Below are 22673 nucleotides of genomic sequence, written 5' to 3'. Positions count from 1 at the left end.
ATGGTGTGGCTCCCAGGATTTCTGAGATTTGAGAAAAGCACTACTGGGAGTGCAAAAATTGAAGTGCTTCCCCCTAGACATCCTTTTCATTCATTATTCATGGCTCTAAAATAAAAGTAGAGACCCACCCCCTGCCCCCCACCCCAGGGCATTCAAAAAGCTGTAACAACACTCAGGGAAAAAAGGATCACAGTTTCACCCTATTTCAAATTGAGGCAAACATGTTAATGGACATAATCTCCCAGTCCTGGCCAGGGCTGCAAGAACAAAGAAGAATCTGCAGCAGAGTGGCACTGGGGATTATTCACTGCCTGTTTCTAAGACAGAGAAATAGATACATCAGCCATTTGCACATGATAGCAGTGAAATATGTGTATCCACGGCATCTCCCTTAGGCTCTGGTATGCCACTTCATCAAAGCTACTCTGACACCCACGTGAACTAAAATAAAACCATTCCCCTGCTCTGGTGGCTGACACCCCAGTTACTGGCTCCTGATGGAGGTGCCGGTGAAGACCCAGGACTGCCATATCCCTAGCAGCTCCAGTCACACAACCCACTGAGCTGTTTGCAGAGCAACGTTTACCAAAGTCATACTGAGATGTTTATTGACAAACCACCATCCTCACTGCCTCCCCCAGAGCTTGGCCCAGATTCCCTGAAACACCAACCATTAGATCTTTTTCAATCTCTTCATATAACTCTGACAATTTCTCTTCTCGTCCTTCCAAGGCAGTGCTTGCTTCATGGTGACGCCTGATCCAGTCCTGAAAGTAGTCTTCATCTAAGTTTTTATAGGCCACCACAAGTGTCCTCAGACCTTCACCAGCAAATTCCTGCAAGACAGCATTGAGGCAGAATAGGTCAAAGAGGAATGGTCTGCTCACTTGGGCTTACAAAGGACCCTCTGAAAGCAAATGGCTAGCTGCAAAAGCTTCTTGCCTACAGTCTGCAGAGGAAAGGTGAAAAAATCACACCTTAGATCACAAATGTTGGGGTACTTTTTGACAACTAGTTCCAGACCACTTTATCATCGATATCCATCGTCCTTACAAAGAAGAAATTTCAAAAGGTTCTTCCTACTTCCTGGCTATAAAACTTTATATTGACCAGACAGTTGGCTTCCAGGCTTGTATTTCTCAACAAAACGCACAATAGTGAAACCTAAATAAACACAGCCTTTAATTTTGGACCTAGGCTCAATATTTGTAGGGTACAAATGCTGGCTGAAATGTACAGCATGGCCAGAGTCAGTTATGACATCTCATCAAGGCCTTGTTACTGTTTTCTGCAGATGTGTGATTGATGCTATGGATCTCCATCTGGTGGGATAACAGAAATCCATTTGTGAAAGTTGAGGTGTTCCCCCAGCCTTGAAGGAAAGGTGCATCGTCAACAGTCCTCATCCACAGCTCTGCTCTGCCCTCTCCTTTTCCAGCAACTTCCTCTGGCTGCCCCAGGCAGTGAACAGAGATGTTTTTGCTATTGCACAAGACCTCTGGCAGAACTTTCTGTTATCTTGTGCTCTGCACCATACCAGGAGAATCTGACATCACAAGAGGGAGTAAATATTGGCCAAAAAGCACTCTCTTTTGTGACTAACCACTTTCCAGTGCACACCATTAACAATAGGAAGGGGCACAAGTTTGAGCAAAACATTTTCCTTGCTGCTCAGTCAATATGTCCCTACAAGATCTGAAAGAAAGGGAGGTGAGTGAGAGCATGTCCCAGAGCCTGACCAGTCCTTTCTGACTGAGAACCCTTAGGTCACAATCTCTGCAGCTCTTAATTGCATTAAAGAAGTTAAATTACTCTGTAAGCCCTTTAGTGACCACCCATTATTTCAATCCAAGGCATGCTTTAATGCATCAGGTGTGTGTGTTGTAGAGTAACAGCAGATTTGGATGGAATTTAGTTGCCAAAATACAGCCCGGTTGTGCCATTTCAGGTGTTTCACCTATCCTGCCTGGCTTCCAACTCCTACTCTAGAGACATGCAGGTCTTCTGGATGTGCTGCATGGTATTTGCCATCCATGGTCAGATGTCTCAGAGCAGTTTGACTCACACCTGGTGCCCATGCTTAGGAAAATGATTTGAGACCTAAGATGTTATAAATTAATTTTCCTTTCCATTCCATAATTTCAAAAATGGTGCTTACATGCCATTTCCAAAATTTGGCTTTTGCTTCAACACAGATAATGTTTCCATACGTCGAGAAGAGGAAGTCACCAAATGCATATATGGTGTGCAGAAGGAGACACTTACATTCAGGTGTTCTGTAGTCTCCTCTTTGAGAGACTCGCAGGATGAATGAAGCAGTTCATAAAGGATGGTGTCAGCCCCCTTGCAGTACAAAGTCAAGTCACCTTCTGGACTCCGCACTAGGAGAAGGAGGAAAAGAAATAATACAAAGCCCAGACTGAGGCATTTGGGATTCACACTTGCATCAAAACAAAGAATGTTTTTAGAAGTGTCCAAACTCCACCAAGTGTTGGCACACTCTCAGGAATCAAGACAAGCTTTGCTTAGTCTCCAACATTAGCATTACAACATAACCAACTGTACAGAGATTGCATTGGTCTGAGCAGATGCAATCTACTTATAGCAACTTCCAGTTCCTGAAAGGGCTACAGGAAAGCTGGGGAGGGACTTTTTACAAGGACATGAAGTGACAGGGTGAGGAGGGATGGTTTTAAACTGAGAGAGGGGAGATTTAGATTACATATTAGGAAAAAAATTTGTTCCTGTGAGGGTGATGAAGCACTGGAACTGGTTGCCAAGAGGAGCTGTGGCTTCTCCATCCTTGGAAGTGTTCAAGGGTGGGTTGGATGGGGCTTGGATCAACCTGGGCTAATAAGAGATGTCCCTGCTGATGCAGAGAGGATTGGAACTAGATGATCTTAAAGGTCCCTTCCAACCCAACCCATTCTATGATTCTGTGATATACCAGTTCCCAAAGTATCTGAGGATGCTGGAGGGTTAGGAAAGGCTACACAAAGTTTCTTGCATCATTATTCCAGTTTTCTTTTGGAAAACTGGACTTCTCTGCTTGTCCTTGCTTTCTCCTTTCCCACTTCTCCCTGTTTAACTGGAAGCAGATTAGAAGGATAGCCCTTCCTGCATCATCAGGAAGGAAGATGTACACAATGCTTAGCGTCTTCAAGAGGTTGCTCATTCACTGTGGTCCAGATGTTAAAATGTCCTTCCAACTGCCGAAGTTAAGTATTTATTCAGTACTGTTGCTGTGCAATAGAAAGGTGAAGGCAGCCCATCTCAAGTGCTCAGAAGTAAACGTATTCAGAAAGCATTGCAAAGGAAGTATCCTGGGAAAAGGCATCACAGCAGAATGAGGGACAACTTGAGAGTCTAAGAAGACAGACAGGGAAGAAGGGAGCAAAGGGAACATACCAATAACAGACATTCGCTTGCGAACATTGTTGAAATCAAGAATAGCCAGAAGTTTGTAGATTTTTGTTTCTCCCATTTCCACAACCGTTATAGTCTCGGGTGTGCGAGCTCGGAACACAAATCCAAAGTTTCTGGCAGCAGTTACAAGAGCTCCCTCATCAGGAGACTGGGCCTGATAGACCAAGTTACCTGACATACAAGACAAAAAAAACAACAAAACAATGTGGCTTCTGCCTTGTTCCTGAGACTAAACAAATGCAAATTCAAATACATGGTATTATAGCAGGTAACCCTTTGCCTTTCTGTCTATTCCCAGAGTGTAGCACTAAAAAGCACCTTGTGTCCACATGTCTTCAAGTCCCATCAACCCATCTTCCAGGCCAGTGACAGAGGCCCCCTAGACTCTTTTGGGGTCTTTGGAATCTAACAGATGTCACTGAGAGGAAAACTTTCCTAGGTTTACCCTTTCTGTTTAAACCTGCATGTATTTTTCTCATCAGCATTTTCACCTTTTATATGTTAAATAAAGCACAGTTTTCACCCTGTCTGGGATTTGAGGAGACTGACCCAGTTCATGCAGGAACACTGGGTGAGTGGAGATAATGAGTCTCCAGTGGATAGGTCCCCTATGCTCTTTGCTTTGAGGGCCTTGGGTGCAGAATAGAAAAAGAGTGGGGCAAGCCATCTACCACCACAGGGAAGCTCTGGCACCTGCAATTTCCGCACTCCAGAGTTGTGGTGTTTGCAGTAGTGTCAGCTCCACCACAGGAACACAGAGGGAGTGGAGGCCCTGGTCCTTTCTCTTCCCATGTAGCATCTCCAAAGACACTGATTTATGTGTAGCCATATACTACAGAAAATCACCAGGGAGCCAAAAGGACCTGTAACAGCTTCTGTGGAGAGAAGACACACTGTGGTGCAGCATGAACATAACCACTCAGCCTGCTGCCTTCAACAGTCCTCACCTTCCTTCTTCTCTTCTGACATCACTGTGTGACAAAGTGAGAGCAGCCGGAAGAACCTGTGCGTGGGAACATCACTCAGCTTCACAGCTTCCACCAGACTGTGGTCATAGAAGGCAAACTTTGGGTCGGCTAACTGGTTGTATGAGAAATCAACCTTCTCTGTGTTCTGCAAAAATATAGCTCGGTGTTATTTGTGAAGTTCTCAGATGCCTGTACACCAATGTCTGCACATCATAGGCCCCCTCTCTTCCTTACATTTACAGAGGGCCTGCTCCTGAGGGGTTGTTTGCGACAGAAACTGGTGAGTCATGAAAGCTACTGAATCACAGGAAAGGACAGGCACTTGAGGTGAACCTGATTAGCTAAAGATGCCTCTCTGTACCACAGGAAACAGTCATGCAGGATCCCCACAAAAAGGATTTTTATAATAAAGCAATGTGTGCCTTCAATAGACGCCTGCTTGGAGGCACCACACTCCTGATGCCAATGGCTGCCTGCAACAGTGGAAGCCCAGCTTAAAACAATTCATCAGGCTGTGCTGTCCACCTTATTTTCCCGAAGCAGGAAAAAAATCCTGATGTGGAAAAAAGGCGACAGACAACTGATGTAAAGGTTCAACTCCACAGGCACTGCCCATTTCGTCTAAACTCCGGGAGCCCCAAGGAGAGGGGAGTATAGCAGAGAAATGGCCAGAAGCTCACAGCATGATGCATCATGGAGAAACACACTGCCAAGTCTGCCTGGAATGATTCTGACTCCCGCCCTGTCCCTAATGAGCTCAGAGTTTCCAGGGTGGGAGTCATCCTCTTGACCGCTGCACGCTGACATTTAGCACTTACCACAAGAGCACAGGCCCACCCCACATGCACACTTCTCTGTGCAGGAAGGTCCCAGCACTGCACCACCCTGGGTGTGTGGGCAGCAGCCTTCTGACCTGCAGGCCCCTGTTCCAGCCAGCCTCACGGGCAGGAGCAGCTGCCAGGCACCCGTTTGGCAGGACACCAGCACATCTCCCCAAGCAAGTCAGGTCTTTGCACTTTGCTGCCTGAGCGAGGGCAGGCTGGAGGCACGGCGCTCGGCACAAGTAGCCGATTTCAGTGGGTAATTTAAGTTTAAATGGTCTGGAAATGGATCACTGGAACAAGGAGTGGGATTTTCATCATCATCATCTTGCCCTTTCTTACTTGGATTACTGCATGCGGTTTTCAGACTTTTTAGAAATCCAAGACATGTGGGTTTGTGCCAGCAAGCAGAGAATAGAGAGAAATGGAGCAGTCACTCTTTTTCGTGCTTTACAATGTCCAAAGATTAGGAGAATTTGACAGCGACTTCATTATCAATTCCCCATTAAAGCTTTAATTAAATGCCAAGCATAATAAAATTCAACATTTCCAAAAAACATAAATTTCATAGTATTCCTAGTAATGGTAAGACTAGAGGAAATGGCCTGATTTTGTGTCAGGAGAGGTTTAGAATAGATACTAGGATTAAATTCTTCACTGAAAGAGTAGTTAGGCACTGGAACAGGCTGCCCAGGGAGGTGGTGGAGTCACCATCCCTGAAGGTATTAAAAAAAACATGTAGACATGGCACTTCAGGACATGCTTTATTGGGAACGGGGAGTGTGTTGTTTTTTTGTTTGTTTGGGGGGGAGTTTTTGGTGTTTATTTGTTTGGTTGGTTTTGGTTTTTGTGTTTGTGTTGGTTTTTTTTTTTCTCTTTCTGGGTAGACAGTTGGATTTTGTGATCTTAGAGGTCTTTTCCAGCCATGACCATCCTGTGTGATTCTTTGTGATTCAAGAGAACATGTGAATACACTAGGATGTCATGTGAAGCTGAGGGAACAGTGGGAACTCAGCATACCTGACCTCCAGGTTAAACCAGGCTTACTGGGTGGGAATGCAACTCTGACAATCCTTTGACATCCAAAAGAACACACATCCCTGTTACCAGGGTCAAGAGCACCAGCTCTTGCAGGGTCAAGAGCATGAGCTATGCCTGGGTGCATTGTGTCCACTAACACTTAGGCAGGCAGATTCACAGAAAGCAGAGATCCTGCTAGCACTTGAGCACTTACCTCATTTATTTCTACCCTTTGCCCAGACATATCATACACATCACCTGCAAGCAAGAAAGGCTGAGGTTATAGTCATAAACTACAAATAACTGCAGTCTCTGAGCTTTACCACAAAGATTTGTTACAGTATTTTGAAGCTAGTATCTGGTTAAAAGGTTTCAGTAAGCATAAATACTTTGACATAGGTACTGGAGACTGATGATTAATATCAATGTTTCTATGTCAATCAGTGACAAAATCCAGAGACTGACAGATTCTTGAAACCCAGAGCAGTTACGATTAAAATGACTGGCACTTGAGTAAAGAAGATTTGACTCAAGCTGAACCCAGAAAGGACACAGAGTTAGGTAGAAAACAAAGGTGCTTTCAGGAGGTGAGTTCTCTTGTACATTCCCTTTGGAAAGTGAGACCAAAAATCCAGCTCCTGGATCATACCAAGTTTTCAACAGTCTCTTGGCAACCACAAATAAGGGGTTATTGAAGCCCATTCTTCCCATGTCTAGGTAGCAAGGCTGCTCCATTAATTTTCCCTGAACAGATGATCCAGTCACAGAAATAGAAGACATTTCACGTTCAGGAAGCACCACTGAAACATTTTCTGCCTGAAGAAAATGTCACTTGGAAGGTCTGCACTGTGCCTAGTGCAGCAAGATTCAACTCTTCATTGAAATAAGATTGAAATCCAGTGAATTACATAAATGATAGATCCATATCTACACCACCAACCTCAGTTGTGACGACTGTAGGTGCTGGTATTCCCTCAAAAAAGCCCTGAGAGTGTAGAAAAGTCTCAGAAGCCCTTCTCCTGAGAACTGTGCCTCAACTGATCCCCTGGGAACTTAAACTGAGAGGCTTTTGGACACCACCTTCCCAGTAGAAAGCCTAAGCCTCCAGAATACCCTCCCTGGCAGCAGAACTAATTCATCCTTTCTGACATGGCTTTCCCAAATGACCCTAAGCAGCAAATCCAAAGAGATATATTTCCAGAAGGAAACTAAGCATTTAGAGAGCTGTAGGATATAGACTATCTGCCTTCTTTCCACATACTTCCCACTCATTTCTTGAACCAATATCCTATGTTATATATGTTTAGTGGTGACACCAACTTTGGAAAATTCAATTACAGGGCACAAGAACGAACAGACTGAATATTTTTCAAACTGTTTAGCAGCACTAACATTGGCTGGCATAGTAGCACTGTTTGAGATATAGTGGTCTCCAATTATACACAAAACAGTGTAAAAGAACCCTTATTTTATTAGGCCAGCTAATAGCACTGAGAAAAGTGACAAGACTTCTGGCACACTAGTATATCAGCAGGTCTGATACAGGCAAAATAAGCATCAATCTATAGATAAGCAGTAACTAATTTATCGGGGGGAATATAATGATGTTAATCAATTAGCCTGTTTGTGAATTGTTAGCACCTCTTGAGAAGTAAGAAGAAAACTGCCCAGGGCCATACAATGCATGAGTCTTGTAAATCAATGACTGTTATGAACAACAGACCTCACAACTTTAATTTCTTATTTTTTTCAGCTCTCTACAAACTTGTCTCCCTTCTGGTAGGTGAAGTATGTCAGGGCTAAAGACAAATTACCAGGCCACTGATTTGGTGCCAATCAAGGGTTCAGCTACCTGCACAGGATGTGGAAAACCACTGTTCACGACATGAGAAATGGCTGCATGTGAAAGACAGCAGTGTGAGAAGCTGACAAAATTTGCAGGTAACATCCTGAGAGATGGATGATTTCATAAGTAGTCAAGAGAGAGTTAATTACGTGAGTTATGTGTTAAGTTTCACAGGATTAGCAATACCTGGGTAACCATGTCAATAAAACCACAAAAGGTTGAGATAACAGGAAAAAAAAAAAAAAAATTGAGTACAGATGTAGTAAAACAGGGACCAATGAAGTAAAAGTAGTATGGGGCAGATTTTTTAGTTGGGTCAATACTGGGGGAGAAAAAAGGAGTTAAAAGTGCAGCAAAAAGGGGAAATGAGACAGGAAAATGATATTAAGATATGAAAGGGATGTAGTCAGGGCTATTCAGTCATCCCTGATGGGCAGGCTTTCACTTGCTCACCACAGCTTCTTACAAGACACACTCTTGTGGATGTTACATTTAGTTTCTGTGGACCAAGAGGCATATAAAAGAATTAAACCCAGAGAATAAGGCAAACAGGTAACATACCGTAGGATTTGCCATTGATGGAGCATTTGTTGAAACACATGATGTTCTGAGTGAGAGTTCCTGTTTTGTCTGAGAAGATGTACTTGATCTGCCCCAGTTCTTCATTGAGTGTGGTGGTACGAGCCTGGGCTGGTGTGTCATTCAGCTGATAATACATTTTACGGTCCCAGTCAATGTAGAAACTGTTACCCAAGCGTATAATCTCTACACTGGAGAAAGACAAGGTGATGGAATATTAATTAGCTTAAGGAACAAGATCTTTATCTTCAGCACCACCATTAGCAATAGCAATTAGAAGACAACTGCGAAGGTAATGACAGGTTATCCTCAGATAGCTTCTTGCTCTAAGCAATGCTGAAGCAAGTCCCACTGAAAGGATGTTAGGTTTATAGCAAATTCCTTTCATTTATTTATAAACTAACATCAGAATTTTTCAGAACCTTGTACTTGGCCCTATTGAACTTCATGGGGCTCACCTCCTAAGGCAGCCAATGCCAAAGAGAGTTTCTGTAGCAAAGCTGCCTGAAGAGTTAGGTGCCATGATAAACTCTACAGGCCTGCTCAGTCTGCACCCCAATCTCAATGTTTTGCAAGTGTCACGGGTGCATTGCCTGCTTTTTACCCCTGCTTGCCTATCTGCAATAACCAACACAGCTCTATGTTCTCCATGAAGTGATGACATTCATTCTGCTCATACAGCACCAAGTACTATGTATCCTCAACCTGATTATTCCTACTTCCCTGGCAATACACTCCTCACATGAGCCCTACAACCACCTAAAAAAATGTGCCATTCACTTTTCTTGATGGTCAGTGCAAGTGGGAGAGAGCAAGAAACTAGCAGTCTTACTCCTATGGCATTCAACACCTCTCCTTTAACTGCAAAATCATCCTTTCCTCTCCTCAGGGCTCACTGCTATCCCTGCTCCAACCCTAACAAAGACCTCCATAGGGAACAGAAAGAAGAAAAGCATCCCTATGGTTGTGTGCAGTCATCCACAATGGGGTTGCATTTCTGTCTAGGGAAAATGCTGCTCCCAGCTAAATCTCAAACTAAAACTCTCCTGAGATGAAAGACGAAACCTTTTGGCACATACCTGACATAGAGTGAAATTGGCACCACTGTGTTTAGAATGATCACGTACGACCAGAACATTAGGAAGCCAGAGTAGGAGGCAGAGTTGACGCCTTCTGCCCAGGGCAGATAGACTTGGAAGTAATAGCCCTTATCATGCTCCCAGATGCCATTGCCAATGGCTAGGATAAGGCACATCAGTCCTAAAAATGCGAAGATCTGAAAAAAAACCCAAAAGTTACTGTATTTTAGAAACAAGGAATTTATTATATACAGGTTAATCAGAAGACCATAATGAGAGTGGGTTGAATAGATTGAACAACAGGAAAATACACCTAAGGGTAAAGGAGGAAAACGAGCAAAGTTATAGCACTTCTATCCCAAGAACAAAATTACAGAGTGCAGAGTTTGGCAATTTGGACTCACAAGACATCAAATAGCTGGGGATTTAAGTCCAAATTAGACACCTAAATCAGAGTGTTCATGGGCAGCTGGCTGAAGAACATCGGGTTTCATTAGAGGTGAGCTGAGCTGCTCAAACATCTGGCTGCACACTTGGGAGTAGAAACTGCCTGGAGGACTTTACTGGCCATTTGCTGAATTTGTGAAAGCTTTCCTCACCATTTCTGAAGAACTATTAAAGATAATTTCTAACACAGAAAATTCAGCACTGTGCAGGTTGGAATTCAGCAATGGATAGCATTCTGGTGGTTAAAGGAGAGTTCATCACTGACTCAAAACTAATGGTTGCCTTGGTACCTGTCATCACAATCTGGTTACATTTCCTTTGATCAGACACTAACAGGTGATGTGTATCCTTGAAGTTTAGAGAAGCCCATTACCTGAAGCCTACAGCAATGGGAGGGACAGCAAAAGGAAGAGAATTGGTGAATCCTTGCTCAGGAACACCATTTAATAGACACAAAAGATGAAAGCACAGAGGTACTAGCTGAGAAATCCTCTGAACCAGTAAGGTTAATTTTTAACAACACTTGGAAAACTGGGAAGCTTCACCGTATGGAAAATCTGCTAATACAATTCCAATATTTGAAAAGTAGAAATGGTGATCAAGGAAGTTAGCTTTACATAATTCCTGGACATATGATAATAAAAACAGTTCTGTCAATATGGAGGTGTTAAAATATTTGACTTAAAACAACCAACATCCTCATGATAATGTGAAGATATTGAATCATTAAGCTGTACAACACAGCAATTAAAAAAATCACCTCTTGCAAGAGTAGTCATTAGGGAGGAAATCTCAGGAAGTTGGGCCATTATGTATAAGGCCACACATTAACAATCACATTACAACCATAATCAACCTGTTTAAAAAACAATTTTTGAAGCACGAACATAGAAAATTTGCTGGTAAAGCTGATAGTTGTATTTCTGAGATAATCTATGAGAGGAGGAAGGACACTTTTATGAAGTTACTTGAATCACCTGATGAAAAGTTCACATACATTCAACTTGAATTTTAATACCAAGAAACTGCTGAAAGGGAACTGCAGTTAAGTAAAGGTGCCGGGCTGGGTTTCAGGGGAGACTTACATTTCCCATATCAATAGCAGCTTTTCTGTTTCATTGGGGGAGGCTCAATAAATTACTCCTCTGGTGAAACTGAGACAATATTGCTTGCTGATAAGGAATGTGGTGCAGTGTTTTTAAACCTCTGTGGCCAGCAGTAAAAACAGACTTTAATTTGTGGTGGTGTAATCATCATGACTTAAGGATGTGTAAGAGGCACATCCTGGGGACCTGTATTGTCCTTTATTAAACCAACAGACATAGACAGAGAAAACAGACAAGCCTGTCCCTTTTTATAGATAGTTCTCTTGGTCGATTAAAATATATTACTTATCTCTGCATCATCCATTGAAAAATAAATTAATTAGTAGAGTCAGCTGGCTATTCTGTCTTATCACTGTACCCTGAATAGTTCCTCACTGTCCCACAGGTTAAAAATTGCCAGTTTGTAGACTACTACAATCCATGCAGGAAATTCAGCGTCTGATTTAACAACAGAAAAATACAAGACAACAGCTGAACTTTGCCATATCACAGTAGCTCTTGTCTACAACTGCTGTTGCTTTATTGTATATTTTGCTTTATGTGCATTTTGCCTGTCAACACTCATCCCCAACAGCTCAATTGTTGTGCAGTAGCTGTGCTCACACAAGGTTCAGTAACATTCTACTTGCTTTGAGAGAAATGCACAAGACTGAGCTGTTAACAGCAGCCCCGGAGATTAATTTCTGTGCAGAGAAACAACTGTGTACAGAGTGTTGTAATTATAACCACAGCTCTGCAAGAGAAAGATGTGAAAAAATCCGGATCACATGTTTGTGCATGCTCATGGGGCTTCCTAGCTTGTACATCCTCCTTCTCTGAGTCCTGCCCATGCTGTGCCTCAGAAAGATCCTGAGGTAGGATTTTTTTTAAAGGGGAGGTGACTTTTGACAAACATTTCCTGTTGGACTGTGAACGAAAACTGTCTCATTTTCTTTATTCACACTCTTGAGTTCTGCTGTGGGATTTGAAGCACTAAGGTGTTTAAGAGATGAAGGTGACAGCCCTGTTTCTCTGAAAACATGCTCCCCCGAGCCTGCAAAAAAGCAAGTTTTGGAGGAAAAAGCATTCCTGGAACTGTCGGGTGCATCTCCAGTGGAGGAACATTCACTTCTCTCTCAGATCCCAAATAAACACTTTGAAGCATGAACAAACAGCTATGGTTGCCATCTGGAAAGGTTCACTCCTGATTAACCCTTTTTGGGACAGACCAGGGAAACTTCTAAGCAAGACTCCATTGGCAAGCCCTGCTTAAACAGTGCTCTGTGCCTGGAAGTTTTATGGACAAACACAAAATAGCTTTGCCAGTGTTAATGTGGAACAAGTTTCATTGCACTCAAAATGAGCTATTTATAGCAAAATGTGGCTGCTTTGTATTTCCAAACTCAAGAGCAAAATAATATATCACCTCTTTTTATGACTGTACTTTGTAACCTTTGACCAGCCAGTGAGCTGGAAGGACCCGTTGCCACATCCACTCTGGTGTGCAAAGTGCCTGGTGCTTAAAGTAGGACAGGGCTTCATATAGATACTGAAACAATAGGTGCCTTAAAAATGTGTAAAGGAGAAAAACACACCCATGGTTCCATCAGTACTCAAGAACCCAGGCAGAGGCTGATGCAATCAGCTGCAACTTGCTCAGTTTTTTAAAACAGAGCCATGAGGTAAATTAATTTTGTTTGTATTCAAGAAGAGAGGCTTAACAGATTGAAAGAGCTGGGTGGGACCCATGACTTGTGGACAGAGACTTGGCAAATCTTAACTGAACACTAAATTCTGAATTTTTCTCTGCTCCATTTATTTGGATCCCCCATAACCCCACCCCACAGTCCATCCTTCTCTCCAGTTGGAAGCAGAACACCTGAGGTTTTTTCCAAATGCTTGCAAAATATTGAATGTAAGAGGCCTAAACTTTGTTTTTTGCTGTCCATTTAAGTGTCAGGGAAGAAAACACTGAGGAGAGCAAGCTGATGATAGCAATCAAGATTTTCACTTGGCAGAGACTGGTATAAGATTATTAAAGTGAAGGGCATGTCTTTACTGTACACAGAACAGGGACTTGAGTGGGCTTGAAAATGACCCTGGAGTGGCTCTCCCTGCTGCAGTTCTGCTTTACAGCAACACATGCAGGTGTTCAGAACACTGCCTGGGAGTTGAGCAAACTACTGCTGCTTTTGTATAATTTCAGTCCCACAGAGACACAACTGGCTGTGTCCACTAACATCTACCATCCCTGGGCCCACCTAAATAGCTTTTTGGGATACTGAAGAAAAAAAAAAAAGCAGGATGAAAGGGGCTGGGATGAAGTGGCAAGGTTGGAGAGTGTTGCCATTCTGGAGAGGTTTGTGCTGTAAGCCTCAGTGCTGAGAAGTCATGAAGGGAGAGCTCAGGATAGACTGGCTGTGATGGACAGACTGCTGTTGGACACCTTCTCCAGAGTTTGCTCCACCACCTCGGGATGGATCCTGGCCCCAGCCTGGCTGTCTCTGGCTGGAGAGCAAGATCAGGAGGGAGGATGAGGAAACAGTGGCCACCAGACCTTTCCAGTACCATAAACTAAAGGTGATGCAGCATGCATGACAAAACATGACAAAACTCGCACCCAAGGGAAAATAAAAGCTGAAACTAAAGAGCTTTTCTTCAAGCAACAATGAGTGAAGCAGTGCCAGAGTGTATGTGTAGCTTCACTGAGTACCTTTGAACTCCAGCAATAAAATCTTGAGACAGTCTGTAAAAGAATCACTACCTGGAAGTATTTGCCATTTTTTAAAGTTACTGACAAGCTCAGCTCTCAAATCAGGTCTTTTTTTCTAATTTGAGGAGAGTGCCTGCTATATAGGATTAGTGTTCTCAAATTTCCCAGTGACTAAACCCACCAGTTTTCAAGTATTAATGAGAACATGTCTAATATTTTACCCTAATGTGGTAATTCAGAAGCTGGCATCATGTAAATTAACAAACTGAATTACCAAGTCCAGTGCAGGTATCATCAGAGATGCCAAGAAAACAGAAGGAAGAGGAAGAACTGCTGATGTTTGTTTGTATAGGAAATGACAAAATTGGTAGGGGAAAAAAAGGCATTTACAGGCTTCAAAATGATTCTCACCAAAAAATGCAGAGCAAAGAAGAGAAGAGCAAATGAAAAGCTGAGAAAAAAGGTCTTTAATGCTGTGAATACAATGGCCTTGTTTTGCAAGATGGGCTGGCAGAGGCACTGTAAAAATCGGGTTGCTAATACATTAATACATAATTTTTCTTTTTAACATGAGTCACTTCTGATACTCCCTCATTTGGGTGAACAAAGAAGTGGAGCATCTGGAAATGACAAATACGTCTGGAGAAATGAAGATGCATTAATTGGACTTACCACCAACACAAGGACATTCATGAGCCGATCAATGCTGGTGCGTTTAAAAGTTGTTTTTCCACTGTTCTGCATTAGTTTGGTGTCTGGCCCTGGAGATGAAACATGCTTGTGAGTTTTAGTAATAGAGCTTAGCTGTTCTAAAGCTGTTTCCCCCTGAGGCCTCACTGTGCTTTACAGCATAAATACCCATCACAGCTTTCTGGAAGTACACACAGTTTACAGTGCTGTGGAGAAACTTAGACAGGTAAAGGTCAATTAACTTTCCTTAGATTATATGGGAAGAGACACATAAAGCCACTAATTCTGGATTTTGACCCTGCTCTCTTATTTCAACAGCCAATCCTGCCTTTCAGGTTTAATTATTTTTCACAGGATACCTGATACTGCTGTGTTATTGGTGACATATTACACATCATCTCACATGTCTACAGCAGTATAGAAAAAATAGGCAATCTATGCTCATAAAAAGCACAGATCTGATGGTCTACGATACTATTATTGATGACCTTGATATTCCAATATGGATTAAAACCACATATAAATGATGTGGAATTCTTAACAGAATACACTTAAGAGTGAAAAATTTTGAAAAAGCCTTGTGAGGGAAAGACTCCAGTTGGCCCAGTGTGGACCAGTAAAGGCAGATTTAATTCATTTTTAATTCTTAAACTGATATTGTTCTTATATTATTTCTTACTGACTGATCAAGACTTCTCTCATGTACTCTGCTGCATGCATTTCTGAAATAAAAGGCTACTTCTGCTTACTAAAGCACTTAATCAAGTGGGAATTGGATGTTGTCATGAAGCATTTGCAATCCAGTTTTCTCTTGTAGACCACATTACAGATAATAAAAAATCTCAGATTAAAATCCCCTGTAATACGCATTATTTCTAGCCTAGAGTTAAGACAAGGAATCTCATGCATTGTTTTGCTTTTCTACTTGGTAGAAACATACCTTCCAAAAAGGAAAATACTCTGTTCCTTTCTGCATACTGAGTGAGATGTATTTCCATGCTAGTGCTGCTGTGCTCTGCAATTCACACATCAATTTTTTTCAACCTACCTGCATAAATAACGAGACCAAAGCACCATTCTGTGTTCCTAATTGTACAGCCCCTCAGCAACATTTTCTCGTTGTCCAGGGCATACTTCTCTCCTCGAAGAGTAAGAGTTCCTGTGAATTTATCCAGCTTGTTATTTGGTGCTTCACACTTAACTTCACCTGTAAAAGGAAAGTAAAAACAAAAATGGAAATCTTGGCCCAGAAAGATGCTGGTCAATACTGCCTTCTCTCTGCTGTTCCCCAGACAGGGGGAATTCAGTCCTCTCCTGACTGTGCCGTTCCCATCCTGTATCCTATGTTTACTGATGTTTTGGGATATTGCTCCTTCTCCATATTCATGTCATAAACCAGTGAACCACAATGAACTTGGATTTGTCATGTTCTTTGAACGTGGCAATTCAAATTTTTTTACTGCTAGGGTATAAAACAAAGTTTCTGGAGCTTTTATCTGGGTGAGAAGAAATGTTGAACTAGAAGCATATTTTAAATCCTTTCACAGCAAGCTCACAGTGGTAGGATATGACTGTAGAAATTTAGCTACAAGTGCTGACCTCACATAATTCCTATTCCATTTTCTTTAAACCTGCAGGAGCCCAAGCAAGAAAAATCATAGCCTGAAGGCTGCAAAAGAGTAATTAAGTGAGGTGTCTTTGCTCACTGCTTTTTAATTTCTTCTGGTTTATAACTGAAGTCCCAGTGGTGCATGAAGAAAGAAACTGCTAATCTTCTTTGGTCATGCAGCTGATACTGTAAGTGACTCGAGAACCTATTTCTATTCCCACTATTTATATTTATTTCTTGTAATAAAAAGTGTCCACACGAAATTGTAAACACAAATTCTTTGGTATAAAAATTATTATTCAAATTAACACTTGCACTTTACATCTAAAGGTACAAAGCAGAGCTCTGTGGATATGTTGAAAATAACTGAAAAATAAAAATATGCTTTATGGAAAGGGAATCCAAGTGTTCAGTCTGTTATATTTTTCAGCAGAAACATTAAAGCTATTTTGATTGTAGGCTGCAAACATCTTCACAAGGACTAGCATTTGCAGACAGTACAGCTCTTACAGCTGTTATCGGACAACATACACCAGGTTCACAAGCCTGGAAATAAAATCCAGAGCAGTCCATAAGAAATGTACAACTTTATGTAGTTGTACAATGGTAGTCTTCACCACTGCAAACTTCAAAATCAGGAGTGGGTGTTCTTCTCATAGAACAGAAAGTAACTTGACTGTAGGGCAGACAAATCATGAGACTTGACAGACAAAGTGATGAGGAAATTCTGTGACATTGTGACATCAGAGATTACACTAACAACCATGCTCTTTTTCTATTTTATTTATTATTTAATCCAAGACCAATCAGACCTGTACTCCATCATCTCTGAAAGTCTGCAGTAACCAGGCCTGTCTCACTGCAGCCCTTGCAACCCCTTGAAAACCAGAAATAAAGCAGAGGCTTTGCAGGGGAGCCTGAAACACAGCACAGAGAAACTCTGGTGGAAGAAACCCAGAGCATGATCCCCCACTAGGAAGACTGTGACTCTCCTCATGGCAGCTGTGGGACAGTGCTGGTGGGAGTCCCTTGGGTGTCAACACTTCTGTGTTCCAGTAAGCCAGTGAATCTGGATGACTGATATGCTGATTTTGACATCAGAAGAGATTCATCCAGATGAGACAGATGACACAAAAAAAAGTGAGAAGCTCTACAGTTTCACCCAAATATACCTGCATTGACCCCAGTAACTCTGGAGCTGAAAATACTTCCTGTCTCCTCCTCCCATTGACAGCAAGATGATACCTGAACAGATTTCACCTGAAAGAGTTAAATACTGCCAGTTCTACATGTGATAAATAGTGAAAATATTGCTTCCTTTCTCATCCCCCAGCTCCCTGAAGAAAATAAATTCCAGCATTTTGCAAGTATCTTCCTTATCTGAACCATCGTAATGTCAACAAACATCATAACTCAACTGCAAGCATTCCACTGAGTGCCTGTATTGGCTGCTCAACCCTTTCCTCTCTTCCTGTCTTAAGAAGCAATTAGATAAAGAGTTACATAAATATTTAAATACTTCTACAGAGGTTTGTTGGGGAAATGCAAGCTTGGGTCTGATTCCAGGCACTCTTCCCAGTACTCTGTCAAATGTAAATCATCCTGGGAAACATTTTATTCATTTTAAGTATTGCAAAGAGGCCACTTTTGTATACAATATAACTAAAACAGAGGTTTAAAGGATAAATAAATATTTTATTTTTAAGAGTTTTAATCTAAAAAATATTTTTAAACTTTTTTTTATATGTAGATTCAAGAATGCAGCATCCTCAGATAACCATTACACCAAAAATCCTTGAAAAATTGTGTAAGGTTAAGATTTTACTTAGGAACTGATACACACTGCAAACTCTTAAGGAAAATAATTATGAAATGCCACTCTGACTATTAACATAAAACATGTAGCTGCATCTGTTAAAACATTATTTCTCAAGACCTAAACCACTCAGAACATCAGCTGTCATTTCAGAGAAATCCTGATGTACTGAGCTGACACTCAGCTGAGACCACACACATTGTATCATAAAACCTCAAAGAGCAAAGCAGAAGAAAAGCTCATGCTTGGATGACTCTGTCAGAGCCAGTCCCAACTATACTAACTCACTGCCGTTTGTCCTGGGATCATCTAGTCATTTCAAAGAGAATTTTTTTGTAAAATTATTTTTCCTATTTGTCTAAAAATATTTCCTGAGAACCTTCAGTTCTTGAGATGTTCCAAGGACTGCAGCACTCATTCCACCCCTTCCCGTACTGACTTTTCCTGTAATCCTGGCCCTAGTATCTAAGGCCACAGGGCACTGCAGAGTGTAACTAACATCACTTGGTCTGTTCCCTCAGCTGCTCTCTGCAGACAGATGAGGTGTAAGCATGGAATATTCTGGTTTTGACAGGTCTGTCTCCTTTCTGTGTATGTGCTGGTAACCAGTGACAGGATGATGAGGGGGACAGCCTCTTCTCCCTGGTGACATGTGATTGGACCAGGGAGAATGGATGCAGGTTGTGCCAGGGGAGGTTTAGGTTAGATATTAGGAAGTATTTATTCACTGAAAGGATTGTCAGGCATTGGAATAGGTTGCCCAGGGAAGTGGTGGAGTCACTGTCTCTGAATGCGTTGAAATGGCAATTTAATGCTGGTGCTTAGGGACATGGTTTAGTGGTGAGCTTGTGGTGTTAGGTCTTAGGCTGGACTGGATGATCTTGGAGGTCTCTTCCATCCAGGGACGTTCTGTGATTCTGATCCTGTGTTGTGCGGGAATGGTTCAAAGCTGCATCACGGCAGCCTTAGGCTAGATATCAGGAAGCTTTTCTTTATCAAGAGGGTGTTCAAACACTGGAACAGGCTTCCTAGAGAGGTGGTCAGTGCCCCAGGCCCCAGTGCTTAAGAGGCATTTGGACAATGCCCTTAATAACATGCTTTAACTTTTGGTCAGCCCTGAAGTGGTCAGGCAGTTGGACTAGATGATCACTGTAGATCCAACTGAAACAGTCTATTCTATTCTAGTCTAGTCTAGTGCATTTATTTTTTTTTTTCTACTCTAAAGTATTCATGTTTTGTGTCTATTTTATGCAAAAATCAGTGCTAAGAAAGGCTACATTGCTCCTTAACTGCATATCCACTGCCTGTCTTTAATTATCTTGAAATTCAGAGTTTATTGCGGCATTAAAAAAGGAGAGAAATGCTGTCAGGGCAAGGGCTCAAGCTGGGAAGCAGTCAGCTGTCCTGCCTGCACAGTTAGTGCCCAGGTCTGCACGGTGTGTGGGAAGTGCCACTGCTCAGAAGCTAAATGTCATAGATGCACCAGCATTGCTGCATCAATGCAAAGTGCAGCGTGGGAATATTTGGAGATCAGAACTAATAATGAAGTTTTGGGAGAACACTTTCTGCTGTGTGTTTACTCTTGTATTGGAGTTTGGGGTGAGCAGTCTCACCTACAGGCAGATGCTAAAGAGCAGTGTGCAGCCATAAGGGGAATTCTCACCAATACAGCTTCAGGTTCTAGCCGTGCATGGCACCAACACCTGCAACTGAAGGGTTGTGTGTGCTCTGTGTGTGCTGTTTCTCTCTGTTGTACAGACTGCAATACTCCCATTCTGTTCTACTGCTGCTGCATTCAAAGAACTCCTAGGAGGACACAGCTGGGAGGAAGATTCCCAGGCACTCTCTGGACTCTGATGTTTGGGCAAATCCACTAGAAAGTGATTTTTCCATGTAGACTCACCATTGAACTCTGTCAGTTTCTGAAGATCTTCTCCAAGCTCTGCAGTGACTGTCAGTGCCTGTTTCACCTTCAAGTTTGTTTCACTGTAACAAATAACAGAAGACAAAAACATGAACTGAAAATCCTCTGTCCTCAACAGCAGAAGTGGCTATCAGGGTCAGCTTTCAGTTCACAGTCTTCTTCCTTAGGCTTTTGATGGACCATATCACTATTGGCCTATTGCACCATCAGTGTAGTTGTCTCTTTCTGTTGCCAAGAGGCAAGCCAGAGGAATTCTGGACATGGTACGATGGTACCAAAGAGAGTGAGATGCCTCTGTCTTCTCATTTTCAATGCAAAGTGCAAGACCCTGAGCTCTGTGACCAGCTCACTGTCTATCCTGCCATTCATATCACACTCAACCCTGAGGAATGTGAGAATAGAGGAGAGCTCTGGGTCTTCTTCCACTGTCTTCTGGTCCTGAAGAGTATTCTAGTCCTGAGACTAGCTAGCTGAAGAGTTTGAAATGCAATGTACATTTGTTTAGGACCTCCTGTTAATTACAAGTGCAGGAACAACAACCTAATTTTCAGCAGAAATCAAATGGAGTAAGTCCAGGGGGCTGTCTGTAGGGTATTGGGAAGATATGATTTCTTGACCTTTGTGGTCCTGCTTAGTCCTTCAAGCTGATGCTAACTCCAGGCAATGCAGACAAAGCAATACAAATTGGGTCATAAAAATGTGGTTAGATCCAGTTCATTCCATTTAATACCCATTAGTCACAGCACTCTGACTTGTGGTCAGTTGTGCCGTGAAGTGAGCAAAGTTTGGAAGCCTTTTCAGTGTGCATGCATTAATATTATGGTACAGTGGTCCAAAGGAGACTACTGGAGTTATTAATCATTATTATCTACCCAGATAATCTGGGTGAGAAAAGACTAAGGGAGGCACAAGAAACAGAAAGCTTCTGCCAGTGACCCAGGATATTGCTAGGACACATTTCAAACTAAATCTTGGTGTTAGAAGAACTGTCTGGAAGTCCTCTCCTCACACGACATTTACAGTGAAAAAGGCAAAAGTATCCAACAGATGTTGCTTTCTAGGTACCTGCCCAAAGTTTATTCTACGTATTAGGAAACTTTTGCTACAAATGCTATTGCAGGAAAGGCTGCAGCACCCAGGGTCCCTAGAGACCTGTCCTTGCACTGGCAGCAGTGACTGCACCAAGGGCCAGGCTCACTCACCCGTCCAGCTCAGCAGTCTCGATGTATGTCAGGCTGTGTGGCTCACTGCTCGACAGCAGCAGCAGATCGGCCTGCAGAGGGACAGACAGACTTGTCATGGGTTGACACGGCTGGCAGTCGTGGCACCACAATGCTGCTTGTGGCTTCTGCACTCTGCAGGTCTCTGAGGCAGTTATCACCACTACTGACTCATTTGCTTGTGAGTGATCAGAGTAAATCACAAGAGACTAACTGGGAGCAGGATGAAGAGAAACTGTACTCACCGTCACAAAGTTGTTGTTTTCTAGTTTTATTATATCCCCCACTTGGACATTCATCCATTTTTCATCTTTCAACCTGCAAGAAAACTAGTAAGTAAGCACATATAGCAAACACCACTTGGGAAAGTAGGATACTCAGCTCTGCTCCTGAATCCAGACTGTAGGTGCCTTCAGGATTTGGGCTGTTGATAAGATGGAGCAGGGTCTTCCATGATGTGGCTTGATTCATACTACGCTAAGGGACCACCACAATACAGAAAAAAGGTAACAGTTGCTGGTGTGACCTGTTCAGGGTTGAGACCAGCCCTCACAATAGCTGCACAGTCCATGTGCATTGTCCTTCAGTCTGGACTGACTAATCCCCTCCTTCTCCTACAGGACCACACTGCCTCCGAAAACATTTGCTTTGTGTAACAGACTTCCAAACACCTGGGAAAACTGCCAGTTGTGGGTTTTTTTCTATGTAGTGTTAAGGGCCAGAGCAACAGATCTGGTTCTGTGTGAGCCTGGCTGTCAGGAAGGTCAATGCAGATGTTCTGACGGCGTGTGTGCCCAGCTAAGCCCATGTTTGCCGTGGCCTTCACAGCACTAAGCAAGACGTGCATGCAGACAGACACTTGCAAGTGTTAAGGTAACCAAGGCATGGCATATAAGCAAAACCTAGAGGTGAGAAGTATCAAGAGCTATATCAAAAGAGGACTGGGTATTCAAGCTCGAATCTGCTCAGCCTTGCTTTTTTCAGTGTTGGTCGGGGTTGGGCAGGACCCATGGTTTCCAATTTTTAAACACAGGCAAAACATTAGAATTTTTTTATTTCAACGTATGTTTCCTAGACACAGTAACTAATAAACGGTAAACTAAGAACTCGGTTCACTTAGCAGAAAGCACAAGAAGTATGTTCCTATTCTTCAGTTTCCAGTTGTATTTTTAACAGTTTGATCATTTGTTGGAGTTTATACGACATAGTGCTATCTATAGCACAGAAAAAAAAAAAAAAAAAAAAGTGGTCAGACTTCACAGCTGCCTACAGCTGTGTCCTACGCACACTTGGACTCCGTGAAGCTGCAAGTAAACAACACATCTGTCTGCCACAAACGCCAGGGCCTCTGCTATTTTTGCAGCAGGAAAGAACAGTGCTAGCAGCACAATATCCAAAGCAAGCAGCTTAGATGCTTTGAGTACATCTAA

At 42.5% G+C, this 22673-nt stretch overlaps 1 protein-coding gene across 3 annotated transcripts in view; it reads right to left on the bottom strand.

Annotated features, from left to right (window-relative positions):
- The window catches only part of LOC127395609 (phospholipid-transporting ATPase ID-like), a 93205-nt gene that overhangs the window by 20095 nt on the left and 50437 nt on the right, over positions 1-22673 (bottom strand). For all 3 annotated transcript variants that reach the window (XM_051642775.1, XM_051642777.1, XM_051642776.1), the window contains exons 7-18: positions 21489-21561; positions 21226-21296; positions 20003-20085; positions 15723-15881; positions 14657-14745; positions 9740-9936; positions 8643-8851; positions 6450-6493; positions 4374-4539; positions 3409-3597; positions 2266-2381; positions 672-836 (exon numbers count right to left, since the gene is read on the bottom strand). In XM_051642775.1, the coding sequence (XP_051498735.1) occupies positions 672-836; positions 2266-2381; positions 3409-3597; positions 4374-4539; positions 6450-6493; positions 8643-8851; positions 9740-9936; positions 14657-14745; positions 15723-15881; positions 20003-20085; positions 21226-21296; positions 21489-21561 (1561 nt within the window). The remainder of the gene's footprint in view (positions 1-671; positions 837-2265; positions 2382-3408; positions 3598-4373; positions 4540-6449; positions 6494-8642; positions 8852-9739; positions 9937-14656; positions 14746-15722; positions 15882-20002; positions 20086-21225; positions 21297-21488; positions 21562-22673) is intronic.

This window comes from Apus apus, chromosome Z (genome assembly GCF_020740795.1).
Source record: "Apus apus isolate bApuApu2 chromosome Z, bApuApu2.pri.cur, whole genome shotgun sequence".
Lineage (NCBI taxonomy): Eukaryota > Metazoa > Chordata > Aves > Apodiformes > Apodidae > Apus > Apus apus.
Note: the sequence above shows the minus strand (reverse complement) of the source record. Positions and strands in the feature narration are given on the sequence as shown.